Source organism: Euleptes europaea, chromosome 1 (assembly GCF_029931775.1).
Source record: "Euleptes europaea isolate rEulEur1 chromosome 1, rEulEur1.hap1, whole genome shotgun sequence".
NCBI classification, from domain to species: Eukaryota; Metazoa; Chordata; class Lepidosauria; order Squamata; family Sphaerodactylidae; genus Euleptes; species Euleptes europaea.
In genome coordinates, this window is record NC_079312.1 from 93,335,161 (window position 1) to 93,358,192 (window position 23,032).

A 23,032-nucleotide genomic window follows, 5' to 3' on the forward strand; every position below is an offset into this window, starting at 1 on the left:
GGTTCAATCCCCGGCCTCTCCAGTTACAAGGACTAGGCAAGTAGGTGACGTGAAAGACCTCTGCCTGAGACCCTGGAGAGCCGCTGCCAGTCTGAGTAGACAATACTGACTTGGATGGACCAAGGGATTCAGTATAAGGCAGCTTCATGTGTCAAACTGGGTGTCGTGTATACAACTGAATATAAAAGGTTTCTTTTTGACTTGTGTTCTGACCATACACATGAAGGGGATGCTCTTACGTGACAGGCCTGGCACAGGGACTGATTAGGGTAACACTGTCCCGAGGAAGAAAACAGAGTATGTTGAAAAGACACAATGGAGTCAATTTTTTAAAGTCATTGCATTTTGAGGTTACAGGCTTCTGCCAACAAGAAGCAGCTTTGTTTGAGTTTTCTTGTTTGGTAGCCAGTGCTTTTAATTGTACTGCCTACGTAGCTAGATAGATACTGATGGAGCCACTTGGGTTTGTACTGCAGAAACCTCCAGGGGGGGCTTTAAAAGAGAGACTCGAAAGACGCTTTGTGCTATTATGCACACAACTTGCTACAGTACCGAGATGAAAGCAGAGCAAGAAACTCTGGCTGTAGCACAGTATCTAAGCTACCGAAATAAATGCATCTGTACTTCCCCCCCCACCCCAACCCATTTGCGTCACAAACAGTATTAATATCATTATTAAATTGTTTATGGCTTTTGCTAGAACAACAGCCTACACAGTGCCCTTTTGAGCAGGAAAGATTATCTGCGCTACCTTAGAGATAAAACAAATAGAATGCCACCCATCCTGGGTTTCTTTTGGCAGATGGCAAGTAGCAGTTGTCAGGGACTGTGCCCAAAATGCAAATAGGAAATAATTAGCATGCTGAGCTGATGGGTCAACAACAAAAAGTACCTGTTCCGCAGGAGCTACCAAAGAACCTTGCATAAAGTGGTAATGAAGGCATTATTGATGTTTCCATTTTTTCTCTGCTAGTGAAATGAAACTGTACAATCAGGGATAAGGAGAATATACTGATAGGCAGAGAGAGCCGAAGACCGTGGTAATAAGTCATTCATAAGAACAGAAAGAAGCAACATCTGATTGTTCTGTGTCAAGATCTGCTTAAACACATGCAGGGTCCAGGTGCTCAGTAACAGACAGACAGACAGACAGACAGACAGACAGACAGACAGATAGACAGATGTGTGTGTAAACTGTCGTTAAATTGCAGCCAACTTATGGCAACGCCAGCAAGGGGCTTTCAATACAAGTGATTAAGCTGAGGTGGTTTGCCACTGTGTTCCTCAGCAGAGTCTTCCTTGGTGGTCTCCCTTTCAAGTACCAACCCTGCTTAGCTTCCGAGATCTGATGAGATTGAGCTATACCATGCTGCCTTCCCTCGTAGACAGACAGACTTTTCCACTATCCATTAATTTAGGATAACAATCTCCTGAGATACCATGCTTCTTTGTTTTTGTTTTTCTATTCACATGAGAATTTTCATGTCAGGTGGACTCCCAGGAGTAGACTTTGAGCTGCAATGTTTTGATCTATCCCACAAAAGGGGCTTCACTCTGTGCTTTTTGCTTCCTCTAGGATTTATTCTGTTGGGAGGCAGAATGTGATCAGATACACCTTGGTTTCATCTCAGCCTGCTTTGCCAGTCTGCTGGAGTCTGCTCCTGGAACCTGCTGCTTCACCACCTTCTGCTCCTATTTCGTGAAGCATGGGGGCCCTTGGTTCTACCATTTCTATTTCCATTTATTAATATATTTGTCTATACAGCTCATGGGCTTTTATATACGACTAAAGTTTGTATGCTTTTGAAAATGGAGCCAGTGGGTGCTCATACATGTACCTCCCTATTGAAGGAAAAGTATCAGCTGTGGACACGCACCTCTTAGTCCCAGCACCTTACTGGTGATGTCAGCCACATGTCTTTAGAGCTTACTTCCCCATTGGCCTGGCAGAACAGGCTCTGGAGGGAATGCTCAGATGGCAAGGCTCCTAGGAACACTATTTCATGGCAAGAGGCTGCGGCCTTAGCCACATGGCTCTGAGACTCACCTTCCCACTGGACTGGAGGAGCAGGCTGACAGGGGGCTGCCTCTCTGACACTGCTCTCTTTGCCTTGGTTTGGTGCCCAAAGTCATTAGTAGCAGATGTAGTGCTTATGCACTGCTGGGCCAGTTTAAGGGGGATGGGCTCAAAACTCTAGTTAAAAAATGTTCGGGGAAGAAGAGAACTCTAGAAAACTAAAAGAAAAAAGAACAGAAGCAGGTTAATGAGGAAAGGCCAGTGCAAGCTAACTAACTGCCGAGCTCAGAGGAGCTTCACCTAGACCCTGATTCCAAAACATGAGGCAAGTCTGGTCTCAGAGGGAGGAGACCTTGCACAGTAGAGTAGGAGCCTCTTGTGATGTGGCCCTGCTTCCTGCTCCACTGAGAGGAGAAGGCCCTCCTTCCTCTACAGGGCAGTATAGGAAACAGTCATAGTGAGCAGTGGAAATGTATTTTCCCAAAGCAGGGGTCCCTAAGATGGCACCCATGGGCACCATGATGCCTGCCGGGACCTTTCCTTGCGGCAGCCAAGTGTTTTTAGAATGTGGGCAGGGCCAAGTGAGGCTCTTTGAGTTTTTGATGCTTATGGTATAGCACAGGCAGTGGCCAGCATGGTGCAGTGGTTAAGAGCAGTGGTTTGGACTGGTGGACTCTAATCTGGAGAACCGGGTTTGATTTCCCATTCCTCCACATGAGTGTCAGACTCTAAACTGGGAGTGGTAGTTTCCCCACTCCTACACATGAAGCCAGCTGGGTGACCTTGGGCTAGTCACAGCTCTCTTAGCACTCCCTCAACCTCACCTACCTCACAAGGTGTCTGTCTGTTTTAAGGAGGGGAAGGGAAGGTAATTGTAAGCCAGTTTGATTCTTCCTTAAGTGGTAGAGAAAGTCGGCATATAAAAACCAACTCTTCTTCTTATGTAAAGTACTTTACTTGTACAAAAAGCAGAGTTATACTCTAAAAATAAAGTGAGACTTGCTTCTGACTAAACATGATAGGGCTGCATGGCTAAAATGCTATGGCACCTAACTGGACCTTCTATTGAAGTCTTCAGAATTTATAATTTTGGTGGAAATTGATACTAACACCACAACATCAAGTTTTGTTCACTTTTCAAAAATCATTTATGTTCCTAGCAAAATCTTGCCAGCATCTCTCTCTTTACTGTACACATGTGCAAGGAGCTCTCACCAGCCCTTCAGAATCGACAGTCATTGTTATAAGTAACCACTCATGTTAAAAATGGCTGGGCTCATGAGAGAAGGTCTCATGTAAAGGGAACAGCCAGGAGATGAAGCATTTTTACCTTTTCCACAAATGCTTTAGATGCCTGAAAAATGGAGACAGTGCTAGATGATGGTTTCTTAGCTGGCTCAATATGTATACTTATTTTGTGTGTAGGCAAGAAAATATTTTTAAACAATATGATAATTTTAAAGGGCACCCCGTTAAACCGAGCTTCTGCCTGAAATGCTGAAGAGCTAATATCAGAGTTATGTACAGCCTCACTCCCAGACATTTTGTAGTTGGCCCTTCCTCCTGTGAAAAAGATTGGGGAACCCTGTCCTAAGATAACCCACAGAGAGAGGTCTGTGAGTTATGTTTTTTATTTTTTAAAGGAACCACTGAGTGCTGAACTCTTCTAGGTTTTTTCTTCTTTTGGGAGAACCAAAGCCAATGAAGCGTATGTTTACTATCCAACATATGAATTGTGATTTGTCCTCTGTATCATTGCTAAACCACTAACTAACATAGTGATCATTTACTTATTTATTGCCTGAGTTTGCTGCCTTGGAGTCTTTTTATAATCTCACATCTGGGATTGCAAGCAGAAGCATCAAATTCTGTATTTTATATTTACAATACATCAAACAAATGGATGATCTCTCCATAGACTTACACTATTCATTCTGGCTACAAAATTTGTTTTGGATATTTCTTAAGAAAAATCCAGTAATTCTTTTGTTCATTTTCCCTCCCCATGAAAAAGGAGGTCTGGAACTCTTACACCACAGGGAGATCAATGAAGTATAATTCCACCAACAAATACTGAAAATTTCACTATAACAATCTCCATTTGTATGGATCAAAAATCCTTCTAATACAGCATTCTGACAGACAACAAACCCCATCTGATGGTGTCACCATTTATTTATTTATTTATTTATTTGTATTCGTCTTTTCTCCACGAAAGGACCCAAAGCAGCTCCCGACAGGAAAAAACAAAGAAATACAATATAAATAAAACAACCAAACCGGGAATACAAACAAACCATGTCTTGGGCTTGTCTGGGATTCAGGAGTTGGCTCATCGACAGCACCAGCTGTGAGCCATGCACGGAGAGCCAAAGGGCCAAGAGCCCTTTGGCAATTGCCCAAAGGCTTGCAGCTCTGGCCACACCCAACCCTTATAATACCTAAAACAGGAGGGGAAAAGCAAACACTCAGCAAGATGTTACAGCAAGCCAAGATGTTCTTCCTGCCATTTCTCTCCTTGCAAGGAATCCTTTTTAAAGCATTCAGCCATAGCACAGTTATGCATTCCTTTAATGGTGAACAACAGATTCTTATTTGGCTCTTATTCATGCACCACAGGCCAGACCTTTCTTTGAAATATCATTTCTTTATTATGATCCCTGTTGTCAGGAAGGTTTCAGTAAAAAAGATATTTTTTCCAAAGCTGTTGCATTAAGCTAATGTAAAGACAAATGTGCTAAAATTCACCTGCCTAAGCAAACAAAAAAAGATGCCACATCAACAGAAACAGTGCCATATGCAATCCTAATGCGATTTGGGGGTGGGGTAGGGAGAGCAGAATCTCTTTGTCATTTATTTCTAAGTTTTCACTTTGATGCTGAGTCATTGCTTAAATGTTTAAACAAATGAAATCATCTACATTATTTCTTTCTTTCTTTTTTGCAGAAATGCTCTACCTCTTACTGGGAGTCAGTAGTGGCAAAAGCTTCTTGTCAGTCTTATGAAGCCTTAGAATATGTGGGATGTCGGCAAAGGAGACAATAGAAACCATGTGGTCTATTTCAGGTGACCTTCCATGCAAATCTATTCCATTCAGAGCATTTCAAAACTAACACACAAGCCAGAGCTAAGAGGATGAAGTCTAGGAGAGAACTGATTCTTTTTTTGACGCTGCCAAGTGTAGCTGACTCGTTTCCCTGCCCTTCCGTTCTTTGAAAGCAATTGCCATTATGACAGAATATCTCCATCTGGCAGGGTGAATAAGCAGATCCACCCAAAGCTATCACAAACGGAGTCAAATCAAGTTAGGAGGATTTAAAGAAATGTGTGTGAGCTTTCACTGCCAGCTAAAAAGGATTGCTTTTAAATATCTCCCTTTAAAATGCTCCAACACCATGGAAGCTTGACACTTTCTGTTCTCAGAGTACATGGCATTTCTTACACCAGATAATTGTTCCTTGACACTTCTATATCTAAGTGTCTAATCTCTGACATATCCTCCCTATGGACCAGAGGTAAACACTTTGGATATCCTCCTGGAGATCAAAGTGCACTTGGATAGGCAGGATAGGTGACAAATGATGATGGGAAGAACACTTCTCCACATCTAACAGCAGGTCTATTAAAAAAAACCCTAAGCACTAAAAATAAAAAGCTCAATATTCTGTGCCAAGAAAAAGGAGGGAATTCAAAAACCAGAGCAGATTATGCAAAATGAACACTGGCACTCACTGTGAGCATTCATTCTTCTCAGCAAAAGGAGGATATCCTGGAACAGGTTGCTCCTTCCATCCACTTCCCAACAAGACCAAACCTGAACATTCATCTCCTGGATGGGGAAAGCATCCCCGGTGGAATAAAAACTAGAACATTCAAGACCACTAAATTGCCTAGCTAGAATGAAAAACAAACTCTAGCTGCCAAAAGAAAAAAGGGGCTAAAGGAGAGGGTCAACTGTGAACCCCTTGTTTAACTTAGTTACTTTTAGTCCATTCTGTTTGACCATCTGAGGGGGCAGCAGGATATCTCTTCACCAGATTGGTGATGCAGTCCCCTTGGGAGAGGGGAAAGCTACCAGGCTGTGGTGCTAGTGCTCCTTACTCCCCTCCCCATAGCCACTGAGGACTCTGAATTGGGAGGCTTCAAGATTATAGAAGCCCTCTGCCTAAGCGACTCGGCTGGGAGACTTTTCTTAGTTCTGACTGCGCTTGGTGCAGAGAGGCAACTGCAAGAAAAATCCTAGTCCCCAGACTAAATTTATAGCTTGAAGAAAAAGACTACTCCTGCAACCAACTGCTGGAAAGACCCTGCTCTCTTGGTGGAGACAGGACTAGAACTGGGGACTCCCCTCCCAACCAAGTTCAGGTCTGGCTTTGGGAAGCAGATGGGAGGAGATGTCCCAGGGTATATTCCTCTACTGAGACAGAATTAACAAATAATGCTTCTGCTATTTATTGGGAAGGAGCCCCGTGGCACAGAGTGGTAAGCTGCAGTACTGGAGTCAAAAGCTCTGCTCACGACCTGAGTTCGATCCTGACAAAAGTCGGTTTCAAGTAGCCGGCTCAAGGTTGACTCGGTCTTCCATCCTTCCGAGGTCGGTAAAATGAGTACCCAGCTTGCTGGGGTAAAGGGAAGGTGACTGGGGAAGGCACTGGCAAACCACCCCGTAAACAAAGTCTGCCTAGTAAACGTCGGGATGTGACATCACCCCATGGGTCAGGAATGACCCGGTGCTTGCACAGGGGACTACCTTTACCTTTTATTTATTGGGAAGAGCTAGAAATCTGAATCTTCACCCTGACACAGGAAATCAGGCTCAGCTGTGTCTCATCTTCCGACATTCATCATGCATTGTTCACACATCCTTAAGCCTATGTTCCCAATCATATGAGTAGAAATTAAGCAAATGGATATAATTTATTTTTCATCTTCCACTGCTCAATCCTGGTCATCCACAATCCAGCTTCTGATTTTCATCAGGCGTTACCCACACTCTTGCAAACGTACCTCCACAAACATAATGGCTAGGACGTAAGGGTTGATGTGTGGTTGTGCTAAAGAAACAATGACCACTGGTGCCTAAGGTATGCCTGCAGTCTTTCAGTGCCTCATTGCTGGAAGGAGCTGCCATGCAGTGATGCAGACATCCCTCTGTCCATGGGGCCCCAAGATCCCATAAAAGTGTTCTAGAATCATGAAAAGACCAGCCAATCTACCTCCAGGAAAAGCTACAATATCTGCACAACCAGAAGTTGGTCTAGATGACTTTTTGATGTATTCCAAGTCTGTGATTCTGTTATAACAAACCCAAACCAGTGATGTTAATGTGCCAAGGAAATAAATATCACTGATTAGAAGTTATGAACATCCAACGGGGGCCAACGGTTCCTTCTTCCAGAGGCTACTTACATTATTTACCTTCAGTCTCAATACATCTATTTTGCAAAATTGTTGCCCACATTCTTATCATATGGTTGGGTTTGCAGATTAAGAAAACTCTAGTTCTGGGGTTTTCCTAGGATTAAATTACTTACCTGAATGCATGTTCCAGTGCACTCCTTGCAAAGACTGCAAGACAAAGCCCATCTGCTTGCTGGGATATGTGAAATCTTTGTAATGGGTTCCATTTTTTCAGGGCATCCAATGCTAACCTGAACATAAAGAGAGCACACCAATTAATGGCTTTCATCAATCTTCTTAAAGGTCAGTGAAACAATTCTGCCTCTTACAGTAGCTATCGTAAGCATGTATATATTATGGCAGGAGATTGGGGAAAAACCCATTAAATTATATTTCAACTGATGCCAAAAGAAGGCATTCCTGGGGGGGGGAAGTCAGCTTAGGAGCCGACGTGACCCTGCAGCGGCGTAAGTGCCCAGTTATCCCAGGATAATGGGCACTTACGCTGTAGCAGAGGGCATCCCCACTGGCCCTGGGGTGCCACGCCACAGCAAATCCCCGCATCAATGTTCCCGGAGGCAGAGGCCTTCCCGGAGACCTTCCAAACCCCTTTCACCCTGAGAACGCCTCTCGGGATGCCGGCATTTAGGTGGCGCAGGCCCGCTATCCCCTATGAGGGGGGAAGGACTTTTTCCTGTTTTTATTTGGGGGAAAAGGCTTTTTTCCCCTCTGATGAGGCTTCTTAGCTGCGCCGTCCTGTCCACCACGGTTCGCTGCTGCCCCCCCACCCCATCCAGGAATGGGCTCAAAGTATTTTTATGTAATGAGCCAGATATCTAGAAATGCATTTACATGTGAAATGTAATGTTTGATCCAAGCTGCAATTATTAAAATTGCCACCAGGAAGCTACAGCTCTACACACTGGAGAGGCCTCGACTCAGGAGTCGAGCATTTGCTTTGCATGCATAAGATCTCGGGTTGAGCCACCAACATCTTCAGTCAAAAAAAGGGATCTGGTAGTTAGTGATCTGAAAGACCTGCACCGGAGACCCTGTAAAACTGCTACCAACTGCTGACCTTGAAAGACGAATGGTCTGACTCAGTATCACGCAGCTTCAGGTGTTTATGTGAACACCTGGTGTGCATGTTATATTCTCAATGTGAATATATCCCAGAATAAGTCAAAGCACACTGTGTGGAAATTCTGAATGTTTGGCTCTTAGTGAGTACAGAGTGCTCAATGGCATTAAAAAGGTAAAGGTCCCCTGTGCAAGCACCGGGTCATTCCTGACCCATGGGGTGATGTCACATCCCAACGTTTACTAGGCAGACTTTGTTTACGGGGTGGTTTGCCAGTGCCTTCCCCAGACATCTTCCCTTTACCCCAAGCAAGCTGGGTACTCACTTTACTGACCTTGGAAGGATGGAAGGCTGAGTCAACCTTGAGCCGGCTGAAACCAACTTCCGTTGGGATCGAACTCAGGTCATGAGCAGAGCTTGGGCTGCAGTACTGCAGCTTACCACTCTGTGCCACGGGGCTCTTCAATGGCATTAAGGTTTTGAAAATTGAGGCTTTCTAATGTCCTCTTCTTTTAATTCAACTTTTGATTTGAGTGATAGGATCTGATTACTCACAGCATCTTGCATGATCAAATCAAACTCCATCTCTAGGTAAGCTGTGTTCTTACCAGAAGGTCATAATTTTTGTATCATTAATTCTATAAATGAAAAGCCATTTCAATTAACAAAACCCAAGCTATTTATTCCATGTACCACCCGCCTCCCTTTGATAAAGGAAGTAATTTACTAGCTTACTTCGGGTATCCATAAGGCACAGCTAACGTGGACCCATTTTGTCCCACTCCGAGTGGGTTTTAGAGCACCCCCTCTCTTTGGGCAGAGTAAACACTTTGGCTGGACTCCCAGAGCACAGGTTCGGCAAAGCCAGTTTCCAATAGGAACTTTCAAGATTCCGTAGCAAGCCTAAATAAACACAAGAGCAAGGAAGAGTTATTTAACTGAGACGGCACTCAGGACTACATTGCAAAATGATTAGATGGTCATATTTAATTTGCACATCTTTGATGCATGTAATTAATATAATTTGCATATCAATTCCATGAGCAAGTATTGAACCACAAGTGGTAGACATGTTGTATATGTTAAAAATGTTGCTCTTCACAATTTCAAATTTGTAATCCTATGCAGAGTCACTCTAGACTAAGCCCACTGAACTCAATGAGCTTAGTGTCCTAGTCTCTATCTGGAGGACCAGGAATAATAGCAAAGAGTCTCCAAGGGGTAGCCAGGTTCAGGCAGAGCTTGATCAGGACTTCAGCGTAGGAGCAGGGGTTGGATAGCAGAAGCCTAGCCTTAGGGAGCTGTCCAGGATTATCATACCCTATGCTGGAGAGCTGCTAGAACTCAACTGAAAACCTGTGTGCAGAGTGCCATCAAGTTGCAGCCAACTTATGGCGACCCCACAGGGTTTTCAAGGCAAGGGACTAACAGAGGTGGTTTGCCATTGTCTTCCCTTTGCATAGTGACCTTTGAATTCCTTGGTGATCACCCTTGCAAATACTAACCAGAGCTGACTCTGCTTAGCTCCCAGCAGCTGACAAGATCAGGCTTGCCTGGGCCATCCAGGTCAGGGTGAAGACTTATATACGGAGCTGATAACCTCACCCCTTCCAGCACAGAGCTGGGTCCTGCAAAATCTAAACAGAAATGTTCACGTTTGGCATGGTCCTGGAGTGCAGGGTGGTTGAGCTGCCAGGAGTGTGCTCTTTCACCTAGTCCTAGCTTCAGCTCTCCATCTTCTTTGTTCCTGATGAAGACTCTGGGACAGCTGGAGGTGGACTGGTCTACTGAGGGAATTCCTGGTTTGCAGAGCCTTCTGCAGCAGAAAAGGCAAGGAGCCTTCTCCTAAGGCTCAGGGGGGCAAGGAGTTTTAGTGGGGCCATGGGCAGGGGCTCTTCAGTCCTTGAGAAGTTTCCTCTGAGGAAATTTCCTCCTCAGACTGGGCCAGGGCAGGTCCTGGCACTTAGACTGGAGTAACTCTAAATAGGTTTGTAGCATTAATTCCTGAGAATCTTCAAAATATTGATCTATAATTCACAAGAGTCCAAAGACATTATCAATTTGTACTTCCACTCATTTGTAACATCGTATTTCATTAAACTTTATGTAATTCAGTAACAGTACAACAATGCACAAAAACTAAACTTTTTATTCTTTTGCACATTTTTAGACAAGATGGCTTACTGCCATTGTGTAGAAATACTCCAATAATCAGTTAAACCACATTTCAGAGATTAAAAGGGTGAAAATGGTGAAAAGATTCTAGGTTGTATTCTATCACCTATTTCTAAAAATGATGTAGGAAACCTTCCTACCCAAATATGTCTGAATAAACTCTAAACAGTGCACAAAGCTGTGATGCTGTGAGTATCTCCCAAACTTAAATGAGCTCTCATCCCTATTATGATAATGATCTGGTTTCAAAGAGTCTCCTCTCTTGGTTGTTTTGGTATTTCCAGAACATGATGTCTTTGTTAATTTTGAGAGAAAGAAGGAACAATTGTGAGAGGAAAGTCTGTGGGAAGACGGAACGGGACCTTGGTTACTTATCGAGAAGGTTCCTTCCCCTCTGAGGTACGAAGGGCATCTTGCAGATAAACGAGTGTTTCCGTTCCTGGATCATAGATAGGCAGGAAGTACACAAGAATTAACCTCACTTCCTGTCCCCTGGCTGGAAACGCCCCTTCGTCTCCACTTGAGACTTCCCGAGCTTATGTCGCATGCCAGGAGGATCCATGGACAGGAATCTGTAAGGGTAATCAGAAAGAACAACACGGGACCAAACTTCAGGCGTTTGGATGTTGTATTTTAATGCGGATAAAACTGGGGTAACCGTAGGTACACTGAACTGGATCCGCTAACAAACAAAAATTTATTCTTTTAAGTTATTTTATTTTATATATATATATTGTAAGCACGCATTGCACGTGCAACTTGTTGAACAGGTATCATCAACAGTAAGTATGTGTGGGAGGAGGCCGGCTCTCTCCCCAACTAGGAGCAATCGAGGACAAGGAATGAGTTGCTCAAGGAATAAGGTGCTCCAGTCTCTGCCCCAGGGTGGGGCCAAGATGCCCTTCGTACCTCAGAGGAGAAGGAACCTTCTCGGTAAGTAACCAAGGTCCTGTTCTCCCTGAGGTGAAGGGCATCTTGCAGATAGACGGGATGTCCAAGAGCTAATCCGTCGAAGGGTGGGAGTCGTCTTCTGGAAGGACGTGCTGGAGCACCCGACGTCCGAAGGCAGCGTCCGCCAAGGAAAACTGGTTCAGTTGGTAGTGACGCACGAAGGTCGATACAGAGGACCAGGTGGCTGCCTTGCAGATCTCCTCAACTGACGCCCTGTTGTCGAAAGCCGCCGAGGTGGCTGAGCTGCGGATTGAGTGCGCAGTGATGCCAGGCGGGATAGGCCTGTCGCTGAGCCTGTAAGCTTCTTCAATGCACTTACGTAACGCCTTGCTGAGGGCTGGCTTGGAGAGTGGTCTTCCCTTGTTGGGCGCAGTCACCGAGATGAACAGAGCGTCGGTCTGCCGGAATGGTGCAGAACGAGTGATGTATATGCGTAGGGCTTGCCACGGGTCAAGGGTGTGCCACTCCTTTTCTCAAGGGTGTTGCGGGTGGGGCGCGAAGGAAGGAAGGTGGATCTCCTGCTGCCTGTGGAAGACCGTGTTGACCTTTGGGATAAAGGTGGGGTCCGGCCTTAGGACCACCTTGTCCTTGTGAAACATGCAGGGCCCTGGGCGAGAGGACAGGGCGGCGAGTTCAGAGACCCGGCGACCTGATGTTACCGCCGTGAGAAAGAGAGTTTTCATGAGGAGAGCCTTCAAGGGTGCCTTGGCCAAGGGCTCAAAGGGGGACTGAATGAGCGCCGTGAGTACCACGTGTAATCGCCAGGTTGGAAATCTGTGGATGACTGGAGGTGAAATCAGTGAGAGTCCTCTCAGCAAGGTGAGAACGTGCGGGTGTCTGGAGGTCGCGTAGTTTCCCAGTTGGGGGACTACGGTAGTGATGGCTGCTAGTTGTTTACTCAGGGTGGAGGATCAGAGGCCCTGCCGCGCCCCCTCCTGTAGGAACGCCAGCAGTGTGGCCATGGCAGGATTCAGCGAGTCGAGTCCCTTGCGTCTGCACCAGCATACAAACGCCTTCCATGCAGAGTTATATATGCGCTGGGTGGAAGGCCGTCTGGCTGCCAGCATGGTGTTGACCACGTCAGGGGTGTAGCCTAGACCGAGTAGCCTTTGCCTCTCAATACCCAGACGGTCAAGCAAAACCAAGCTGGATTAGGATCGGCCCCTGGTGGAGCAAGTCCTTGGAGACTGGTATCCTCCACGGTGGCTGAATGGACAGCTCCTGGAGAGTGGGGTACCAGGGCCTGCGTGGCCAGTCTGGAGCTACGAACAAGACTGTTGCCCTCTCCTGCAGCAGCTTCCGCAGAGCCCTCGGGATGACTGAGAGCGGAGGGAAGGCGTAGAGTAGACCAGGGGGCCAAGGGGCCAACAGGGCATCCGTCTGTTCTACTTGAGGATGTGAGTAGCATGAGAAGAATCGAGGTAGTTGACTGTTTGACGGGGATGTGAAGAGGTCCACAGTCGGCCGGCCGAAGCGAGTGGAGAGTGTGCGGAATACTCGAGATTGCAGCGACCACTTCCCCTCATCTACCTTCTTTCTGCTCAACCAGTCGGCCTGTGTGTTCAGCTCGCCCCGGATGTGTTCTGCCTTGATGGACCGTAGGTGCCTCTCTGCCCACCGTAAGATCCAGCTGGCTTCCCAGTGGAGAGTTGATGATCTGGACCCACCTTGTTTGTTCAGGTGAGCCTTCGCAGCCACATTGTCCGTCCGGATGAGGACATGGTGTGCGGAGATCGTCTGTTGGAAGGATTTGAGTGCTCGGTAGATGGCTTGGAGTTCGAGCTGATTGATGTGAAGAGATCGTTCCTCCTCCGTCCAGGTGCCCTGTGGCGCCCCAACCCTCTAGGCTGGCGTCTGTGAAGAGCTGTAAGGTCGTCTGGTGCCAATACTGACGACCCTTTTGCAGGTTGGCGGGGTTCAGCCACCAACGGAGACTGTGTTTTACCTCGTAAGGAAGGGTCAGGCGAATGTTCCTCTTCTTCAGGATGAGCTGCTGGTACGGTTTGAGGAACCATTGGAGAGGACGAGCGTGGAAGTGAGACCAGGTGACGGAGTCTATGCACGTGATCATGTGGCCCTGCAGCCATGCCAGCGAAGATAGGCCGGTTGTTCTTGAGTTGAACGCCCCTCGGGCCAAGGAAGATATTTTGGTGGCCTTGTCCTTTGGGAGGAAGAGGGTGCTGCAGGTGATATCTATCACAACCCCCAGGTGCTGTAGGTGCCAGGTTGGGGATATGTGACTCTTGTTGAAATTGATGAGGAAGCCGTGATGTTCCAGTGTCTGCACTACTCTCTTGAGTGTGCTGGATGGCCTGATGCTTGGATGGAGTGGTGATGAGCAGGTCGTCTAGGTAGGGATAGACGTGTATTCCCTCCTTTCGGAGCAGGGCTACCAGGGTGACCAGGACCTTGGTGAACACCCTGAGGGCAGAGGAAAGGCCGAAGGGGAGCGCTCTGAATTGGAAGTGGCGATCCATGTAGTTGAAGTGCAGGAAGCGGCGATGGTCATTGCAGATGGGGATGTGTAGGTACGCTTCTGTCAGGTCTATGGAAGACATGAAGCTGTCTGGCCGGAGTGCCTCGACGATGGAACAAAGAGTTTCCATCCGGAAGCGTTTGGCCAGGATGAACCTGTTTACGTGTTGGCCCGCCAGTCTCCGTTCCTTTTGGGAACGGTGAAGAAGATGGAATAGACTCCGAAGGATCTCTCTGGTATCGGGATGGCCTCAATAGCCTTGATGTGCAGCAGGTGATTGATGGCCGCCCAGGTCCTCGTATGCTTGTCGGGGTTGGAAGACTTCGGTGATTGAATGAACCGGTCGGGAGGGAGGAGTCGGAATTCAATGAGATAACCCCTGTGGATTATCTGTTCCACCCAGCGGTCGAGGTAGGCCTGAGCCCACTGGTGGCTGAAGCAGCTCAGCCTTTCCCCCACTGCAGTGCTCCCGGAGTCACTGCCTTTTTGGTTTGTTGAAGCAACTCATCCCGTCACCTCTGTAGGACTGGGAACCTCTGCTGGACCTGCTGCCTCCCCTCGCTGCGCCCCGGTTGTTAGACCACGCTGGGCACCCACAGTTGGATCGTGGAAGTGGCAGGGAATGAAAGGAACGAAAGGAGGGGTAGGATGAGGAGGGGCATCCCCTGTTGTCCCTCCTAAGGTTGTGCGGCAGCACTTTCTTTTTATCCTTCGTCTCCACGAGGATCTGTTCCAGCTTTTCCCCGAAGAGAAGGCCTCCCTGGTAGGGGTAGGCAAGGAGCATGGCCTTGGAGGAGAAGTCTGCGGCCCATGGTCTGATCCACAGTGCCCATCTGGTGATCGTGTTGGCCGCCGCTGCTCTGGCGCTGAGGGTCAGGGAGTCCAAGGTAGCGTCTGCCAGGAAGGTAATGGCCTTTTGGACCCTATTCATGCCCTCCGTGGCTCGCTTATTATCAGGAGGGATGAAGGTTGCCAGCTTTCTAGCCCAGACTATGGCCGCTCTGGCGGTGAGGGATGCGGTGGCGGAAGCTTGAATGGCCATGGTGAGGTTCTCGTGTGCCTTCCTGGCGGTTTGGTCAACCCGTCTGTCTAGGGGGTCCTTCAGTGATCCCAAGCCGTCCTCGGAAAGAAGTCCCGAGGAGTGAAGGGCTCCCACTGGCGCATCTACCAGTGGGGGTTTGAGCATGTCCATAGCGTGGGGAGCCAGGTTGTACAATGCTCGCACGTTCCTTGGCAGCTGCTTGTGTGAGGTTGGTCTTTCCCATTCTCACCTGACTATGTCCTCGAAGAATTCAGGGAATGGGACAGTCTTGGTGGACTGTTGGGACCTGGGAAAGAGGTCTTGTGGCACCCTGGGTCGAGTATGGGGCTTGTTGCCTTCAACTGGCTCACTGGTATCGATGAGGTCCAGAGCCAAGATGGCCTTGGAGAGGAGGTGCTGGAAGTCCTCTCCCGCAAAGAGCCTGTTGTGATGCTCAGTGGGGGTTTGGGACTCTTCCTCGTTGGAGAGCTTCCCCTCCTTCCTTCCCTCTGAGTCTGCAGAGGTATCTGGGGATTCCTCCCTGTGGCTAGGGCTCTGAGGGGGCCAGGCCTTCCTCGCAGCCTTGGTGGGCCAGGGGGGTGGGATTTCCCTGGGGCGGCGGGCATGGCTCTCATTCCCAGAGATCTTGGGTTCTGGGGAGGATTCATGGTAAAAGGCCCCAGAGCCTCCCCCGTGGGAGGAAGAGAGGGAGGGTGCCTGCAAGAAAGGGAACTCCTCCCGGAGAACCTGCCTCATGAGAGCCATTAGGCCTTCCGCCCTCTACCCCCCCCTTGCGGCAAACAGGGCCCCTGTAGCTCATTCGGCTGCCAAGAGGTCTGCTGGCAGTGCGTGGTGGGAGCCGCGTCTGGTAGATCCTCCTCGTGAGGAGCCGCCTTGTGTTGCCGCCGCTCCAAGGAACGCTGCTCCCTTCCCAGGTCCTCATTGGCTGCTCGGGCCGAGCGGGCCTTGGGCACTTGCGGGCTGAGCTGGCGGGGCTTCTTCTCCTTCCCATCCTTGCCCACATGTTTTCGTTTGCGCCTGCCGCTGGAGCCGGTCTTTTGTGACTTCACGGCAGGCCGGGTGCATGCCTCTTCGCTTCTGAGCTCAACCGCCCCTGTGGGAGCTCTGCCGGCTGGGGAGCTGGTCCTGGCCGCCGCCTCATTCACCTGCTTTCCGGCTGGTTTGCCGTTCCCGGGATCTGTCGCTGCCGCGGGGAGCCGTTCGGCCACCATGTCGCTGCTGGACTCCACCGCCGCCGCAGGGAGCCAGCCGGAGTTCTTGCCCGTGGGCTGTGCTGCCTCCGTGGAAGCCCTGTCGGTCGCCTTACTACTGCCCAGCTCCACCGCGTCCGCGGGAGCTCAGGCGCCCGAGGTCCCCTGCCTGGTGTTCGGCAGGAGGCCAGCCAAGTGGTCCTCCGGCCGGAGGAACCCATCCGCACTGGAGCCGGGCGATGAAGACATTCTCAAGGCGCAGGAGAAGCCGAGGATGTCGGAATGGTCAAAAAAGGGACGAGCGGCTTGGAAGCCTGAATCGAAAAAATCGATGGTGCTGGTTGCAAGCGGAGCAAACAGAATGAGCTGCCTATCTAGGAAGAAAAGTGGAGACGAAGGGGCATTTCCGGCCAGGGGACAGGAAGTGAGGTTAATTCTTGTGTACTTCCTGCCTATTTATGATCCAGGAACAGAAACACCCATCTATCTGCAAGATGCCCTTCACCTCAGGGAGAATGAATAATCTAAGAAACATAATCTCACATTGAAAGTAATTTCTGGCACCTTAAAGTGTCTATGGCAATGATTCTTGGTGGGGGGGGAAGGAAATTTGGGGTTCTTGGCAGTCCCCTCTCCCCACTTGCAATGGCTTCTAACAGCCAGCAGAGGAGAGTTGTTTGTGCTGCTCACCCTGCCCTAAGGATAAAATCCCAAACCTTAGATTTTACCCCCAGTTCATTAAAAATGGCACAGAGCAAACAGAAATCAAAGCTAACATTTAGTAATTGGCTAATGTCCATCAGGCAAAAAGGTCTCGCTGCACTCTGATATAAATAAATATATAAATATAATCTGGAGTACTGTGTTTATGTTCTTTTTGTTTTTTTGTGAAGGGGCATTCGATTGAGTAAGATGGGTAGTAGTAGATTAAAAGTTTTAAGAACAACTGGTCTGAGGGATCATCACTCAACAAGCAGAGCACATTTTACGTGGCAGAAGGCTCCCGATGCAACCCCAGGTATCTCACAAAGAAGGGCCTCAGATGTCTATGTGTAAAGTGCTATCAAGTTGCAGGTGACTTTGGGCGACCCCAGAAAACTGTAAGAAGGCAAGTGAGTAAGCAGCGGTGGTTTGCCAAGGCCTTTCTCTGCAGAGTTCTCCTTGGTGATTCCCCATCCAAGCGCCAACCCTGCTTAGCTTCCGAGGTCTGATGAGATCGGGCTATGACATGTTGCTTTCCCTCCCATGGGCCTCAGACAGCAAGACTTTAAAAAGTTTCTGCTAGTCAAAGACCATACTGGGCTAGATGGACCAGCTCAGTACAAAGCAGCTCTGTACGTTATGTTCAAGCCACTTTTCACTGCAGCATTCTCAACAAACACCATTCTAATGCGCCCGCAGAATAAGTAACACCTCAGGTTCATTTCCACAGAAGGTACAGAACAGTGACTACATTAACAAGATGATGAGTGTGGGCTACTGATGTCTGAATGAATACGCTAGAGGTTAAAAGCTCACTATCTCATTAGCAGTTCCCTCGGTAGGTGGTAAATTTTAAAGCCTAAAGGTAATCCAAAACCAGCTACTGACTTATTCATTTAATTGATCTGATGTGTGCTGCATGACACGATGCAAGATTAAGAGTTCCTCTTGGATAAGGCAGAATATGTTTCTTGCAGACCATATGCCTCCTCCTCCTCTTTTCCTTCCTTCTGTTATTTGCAAGCTTTGACTTTAGGCGCCTTAGAATTCACAGTATGTCCTAGATTACTGTGTTCTTCCTTCCAGGTTAGCTCACTTGTAGGTTAGTATGTGAATCACATTATGGCCCTTTAAAGAAAATCCAGCATCTCTTTTCTCCATTCAGTGTTCATGTGTCTAGGAAGCACTGTGTTTAAACAGCTCTGCTTTAATCTGGCAAAAGAGCATGGAACCTGGACACATTCTTAAGAGAGAGAAGGGGAGAATTCATTATTGGCTGGTTTCCCACCCCTACAGTGAGCTTAGTGGCAATGCCAGGAGGTGTATGCCTGACTGTGAAAAAAGGGTAGTCATGGGTTGTCCACACAGAAGGACAAAAGAGCACTGAGCTGAAAAACTGAAGATATGACGTTAGCACTTTTATCAGATTCTAGGTTTGACGTTAGCGTAATTAGGAAACCTAAAATAAAATAAAACTTTATGCAGAGATCACATCCATGATTTCTTAAAGCTCTCTCTCTTCTCCTCCCCTCTCTATGTCACACTTGGTGGGCAGGATGGACACACGAGAGAAGAAAGCTACCCCACATGGTGAGACAAGCCATCCATTCGGCCTGCTCGCCTGGTATAAAGGGTCCATTTCCACTTGGGACATAGTTTTCTTTGAATCTGATCATCAGAGGACCACTGGAAGCCTGCTAATCTTGCATTCTACTATAGGAGAAACCCTTTTGATTCACCATCCTCCTTAGCAGCAGGACTCTCTGAAATAATGTGCTTTAGTTACTATGGCTTATACCCTAAAGTGTCGCTCTGTCAGAAGCTCATTCAGTGGGACAGCTTTTTCTGACTGTAAAGGGGTGGAGGGAGATATCTCCTGATATCTCCCCACATTGCTCCTTCAGGTCCACTGACCCTCAGGAGCACAATGTGGGGAGGCACAGAAGGTTGCAATGAGAGTGTGGAGGTGAGCAAGTTGCCTTCCTCTAGCACAACTCCACTTGTTCTACTTAGGAGCCAAGACTGTGTCCCCACAGTTGAAGGGACAGAAAGGGGGTACAACTGTAGGAGGGTGACAAATAATTAGAGGTTTTCTATAAGTGTAGGAGGATGGGAACACACGAAAGCTGCCTTATACTGAATCAGACCCTTGGCCCATCAATGTCAGTATCGTCTTCTCAGACTAGCAGCGGCTCTCCAGGGTTTCAGGCAGAGGTCTTTCACATTGCCTACTGCCAGACTCTTTAACTGGAGATGCTGGGGATTGAACCTGGGATCTTCTGCATGCCAAGCAGAGGCTCTTCCACTGAAAGATGGCTACTAGGTAAATGTACAGAAGCCTGTGGGCCTGACAGGGCAACAAGGTTTACCCATCATTATTCCAGCAAATGGAGTAACTATTTTAAGGTAACACATGATATTTGTACAACAGTGGAGTCCTCTCCACAGTGATGGCCACACAGCTGCCTAAGAACAATGTATGCTAGAAGCTGTGTTGCACAAAGAGTAGTATACAGTATATGGTGTTACTATGAAAGATCGATTCAATGTCTTGAATAGCTGTGATTTGCTGAGAAATCTACAGCACTCCTAGAAGCCACCTAATATCCACCAACCCCAACTGATTCCCTCAGCTCCAAGACATTCTAGTGAAAATCCCTGCCAGCATGTGGAAGCACAAGAGCGACCATCCTCTGAATGTAGTGCCTAAAGGAAGCTAAAGAAAGATCTACCTCTGATTACAGTGAACATCCCAGCTACTCAGCTACTCAGTATTGATTGCTAACTGGTAGCCTGATTCAGTGGACCTCAACTGATCTTCTTTCCTTCTAAAGGACAGTCTGGCAAGTTAACTGCCTAGACAACACGGCCTAATTGTGACCTACTTATCTATTGAACTCAACACACGCAATTTGTAAAAGGTGCTTCCTGTAGCCACTGCCTTGTTCTGCCCAGTCAAGATCACACCATGTCCCACGGAAGCAGCTTTATGAGGGCAGGTGCTGAAAGGAAATGGTTTTAAATGCCACATTAAAACAAGGAGGGGAAAAAATAATGAGCACAGCCTCCTATTCACCACACCAGGTGTTACTGTTTTTACCCATCGCCAACTATTGACCAATATTGGAATGTATGTATTTATCCTAACATTAGCTTGAAGTGGGACTGAGGAACCCTTTTTTGTCTTCAATCAGGACAGGAACACAGCCTATGGCAGGAAATACAGAAAGATGTAACATTCTCTATACATATAGAAACATTCTATGAACATTCTATGAACGTACAGAAGATGTAACTGCAACAGTGCAGGGAAAGAAATGCAAAAGCCAAGGAGGTGGGAGGTTCCCGCTGTAACATAGTATTTTCCCTACACAACCCTTGATGACGGGCTGGAAGCACTTTCACTCTAAAATAAGCTCAAACCCAGGAATTCCATTGTTGTTGCAAATGAACACATGACGGGCCCCAGTATGAAGGGCAGGAGGGCTCCCCTGTCAATAGCAACGTCTCTGCTTCTAACCTGGTGTTGGGAGCCAGCGGGGTGTAGTGGTTAAGAGAACCGGGTTTGATTCCCCACTCCTCCACGTGAGCAGCGGAGGCTAATCTGGTGAACTGGATGTGTTTCCCCACTCCTACACATGAAGCCAGCTGGGTGACCTTGGGCTAGTCACACTCTTTCAGCCCCACCTACCTTACAGGGTGTCTGTTGTGGGGAGGGGAAGGGAAGGTGATTGTAAGCCGGTTTGAGTCTCCCTTACGTGGTAGAGAAAGTTGGCATATAAAAACCAACTCTTCTTCTTAAGCTAATGAGGCAGAAAGACCCACTTAAACCTCACCCCCCAGTGAGAAATACGACTTGCCTGATGCACGCAGACATTGCATTTGTCACAGAAAACCATCTCGTTGCCGTCTTCTCCTTCGGGCGAGCGGCAGACGTCACACACGACATCCTCATCGTACTCTATGCCCAGGCCTTCCTCCGTCTCAATGGCAATGTTCATATTTTCGTAGCACAGCGTCTCCAGCTCCTCCAGCACTCTTTCCAGGGTGAATTCATCCATTTCTGGCTGTTCTGAAAGGCAAAAGGCAACAGCGCTCCGTTTACTCTGTGTCAGAATAACTCAAACTGTGTTCCGGTGAGGAATTTCCAAACTAAGGGCTGATATCTTAATAAAAGCTTAAAATATCTAATGGAAGGCTGGGCAGTTTAGCCGGCTATGTTTGTTTTTCTCTTCTGCCCTAAGTAGAAACGACTGAAAAGAAACGGTAGAAAACAGGACCATACAAGTTTCCAAACAAGAAACACCCAGAGCCAGCGTGGTATACTCATACCAGGTTAAGAGCCAGGAGACCCAGGTTTGAATCGTCTCTTTACTATGAGGCTTTCAGCCTATCCCACCTCATAGGGTTATCGTCAGAATAAAGCCAGGAGTGCCATGTTCACTGCCCTTAGCTCCCTGGAACAAAGTCAGGATAAAAATGAGTTATCTAAATAGAAAAGGAGGAATTACATGTCTGTTAACAAAGACGGGAGTGTCATATTCATTGGCACTGCATTTGCCACAACTGAAAATGGAGATTCTTGCAGTCCATGCAGCTTCTTTAACTTGGCCCAGTTTCTACAAGTACTTGACACAGGAAGTATCAGGAGAGACCTTGTGTTTCCTCAGAGAACCACCCTTCTCTCCTTCCCTTTTCAGGATTCTGGTCCACCAGCCTTGCTTTTTAAGCAGCAGAAGCCACCCATGACATTACCTGCCACTGTGACGGGGCCATTTGGCAAGTGAGGTCTCATGAATCACCACTTCCAAAGGCTCTTTTCACCTTTCTTAAAGAAAGCACTTGCAGCTGGAACAGAAAGACTGATGGGGACAAGAAGGTCTCATGCACAAACTGCTGCATCTGACTCTGAAGGCCAAGGGTTTACATGTCAGACTGTCACAGAAGGAAGCATCCATTAAAGTGGCAGGACAGTACACAGTGCAGAGGGATGAGGTCAGCTACTCTGATGCTAATTTGCTTAAGAAGCTTAAGAAAGGGGGGAAATTCCAAGGGCACTAGAGAAAAAAATTAACTTTATTTATAAGGTATCTTTCTGTAAAAGCTGTCCCCTGGTTTTGTGATTTTCCCACAGTAAGCTCTCATGCTGACAGAAAGCTGCTTACTTTTTGCATTTCTAATCTTGTTTTTTATTCTCATTATAACCAGATTTCTCAGTAACAATAGCAAGCAATGAATGTGATACTGTCAGTGCTTGATCCACAGTAGGAATCATTATCTTGGAATTATACCAAACAAGCATTACTGGTAGGAGCAACTTCTAGCTCTCACCTGTCACACCCACAATGGTAGTAATTATTAACAGCAATTATTATTGGAAAATTTGTAGACAGTAAAGTTGAATCTAATCATCATTCCTCTAACATTTTTCTCCTTCAGACAGCCAGTATGCTGTAGTAGTTTGAGTGTTGTTCTAGGATCTGGGAGACCCAGGTTCAAATCTCCACTCTGCCATGGAAGCTTGGATAGGTGACCTTGGGGCCAGTCACTCTCGGCCAAACCTACCTCACTGGGCTGTTGTTGTGAGGCTAAAATGGAAGAGAGGAGAATAGCTGCTTTGGGTGAAAAGCAGAGTATAAATACCTAAATAAATTTATCCTACCTCTGCCCAAAGTCAATGGGAATTTAACCCAATCAATACATGTCAATATCTGAAATCCAGCCTTTAGCCTAAGACTACCAGCTTTACATCTGAGATACTCTGCTTGTTCAGTGGGGTATCCCTGACAGCTACTTCAAGAAAGCTAGCATGGTGTTAGGAGCAATGGATTGGGGCGGTGGACTCTAATCTGAAGAACTGGGTTTGATTCCCCACTCCTCTACATGAGCAGAGGATGCGCTAATCTGGTGAACCGGGCGGGTTTCCCCACTCCTACACATGAAGCCAGCTGGGTGACCTTGGGCTAGAATCATAGAGTTGGAAGGGGCCATACAGGCC

General features: G+C 47.4%; 1 protein-coding gene across 1 annotated transcript in view; it reads right to left on the minus strand.

Annotated features, from left to right (window-relative positions):
- The window catches only part of JADE2 (jade family PHD finger 2), a 184,862-nt gene that overhangs the window by 42,448 nt on the left and 119,382 nt on the right, over window positions 1-23,032 (minus strand). The window contains exons 6-8 of the mRNA XM_056857241.1: window positions 20,895-21,106; window positions 9,234-9,401; window positions 7,552-7,668 (exon numbers count right to left, since the gene is read on the minus strand). Of these exons, the coding sequence (XP_056713219.1) occupies window positions 7,552-7,668; window positions 9,234-9,401; window positions 20,895-21,106 (497 nt within the window). The remainder of the gene's footprint in view (window positions 1-7,551; window positions 7,669-9,233; window positions 9,402-20,894; window positions 21,107-23,032) is intronic.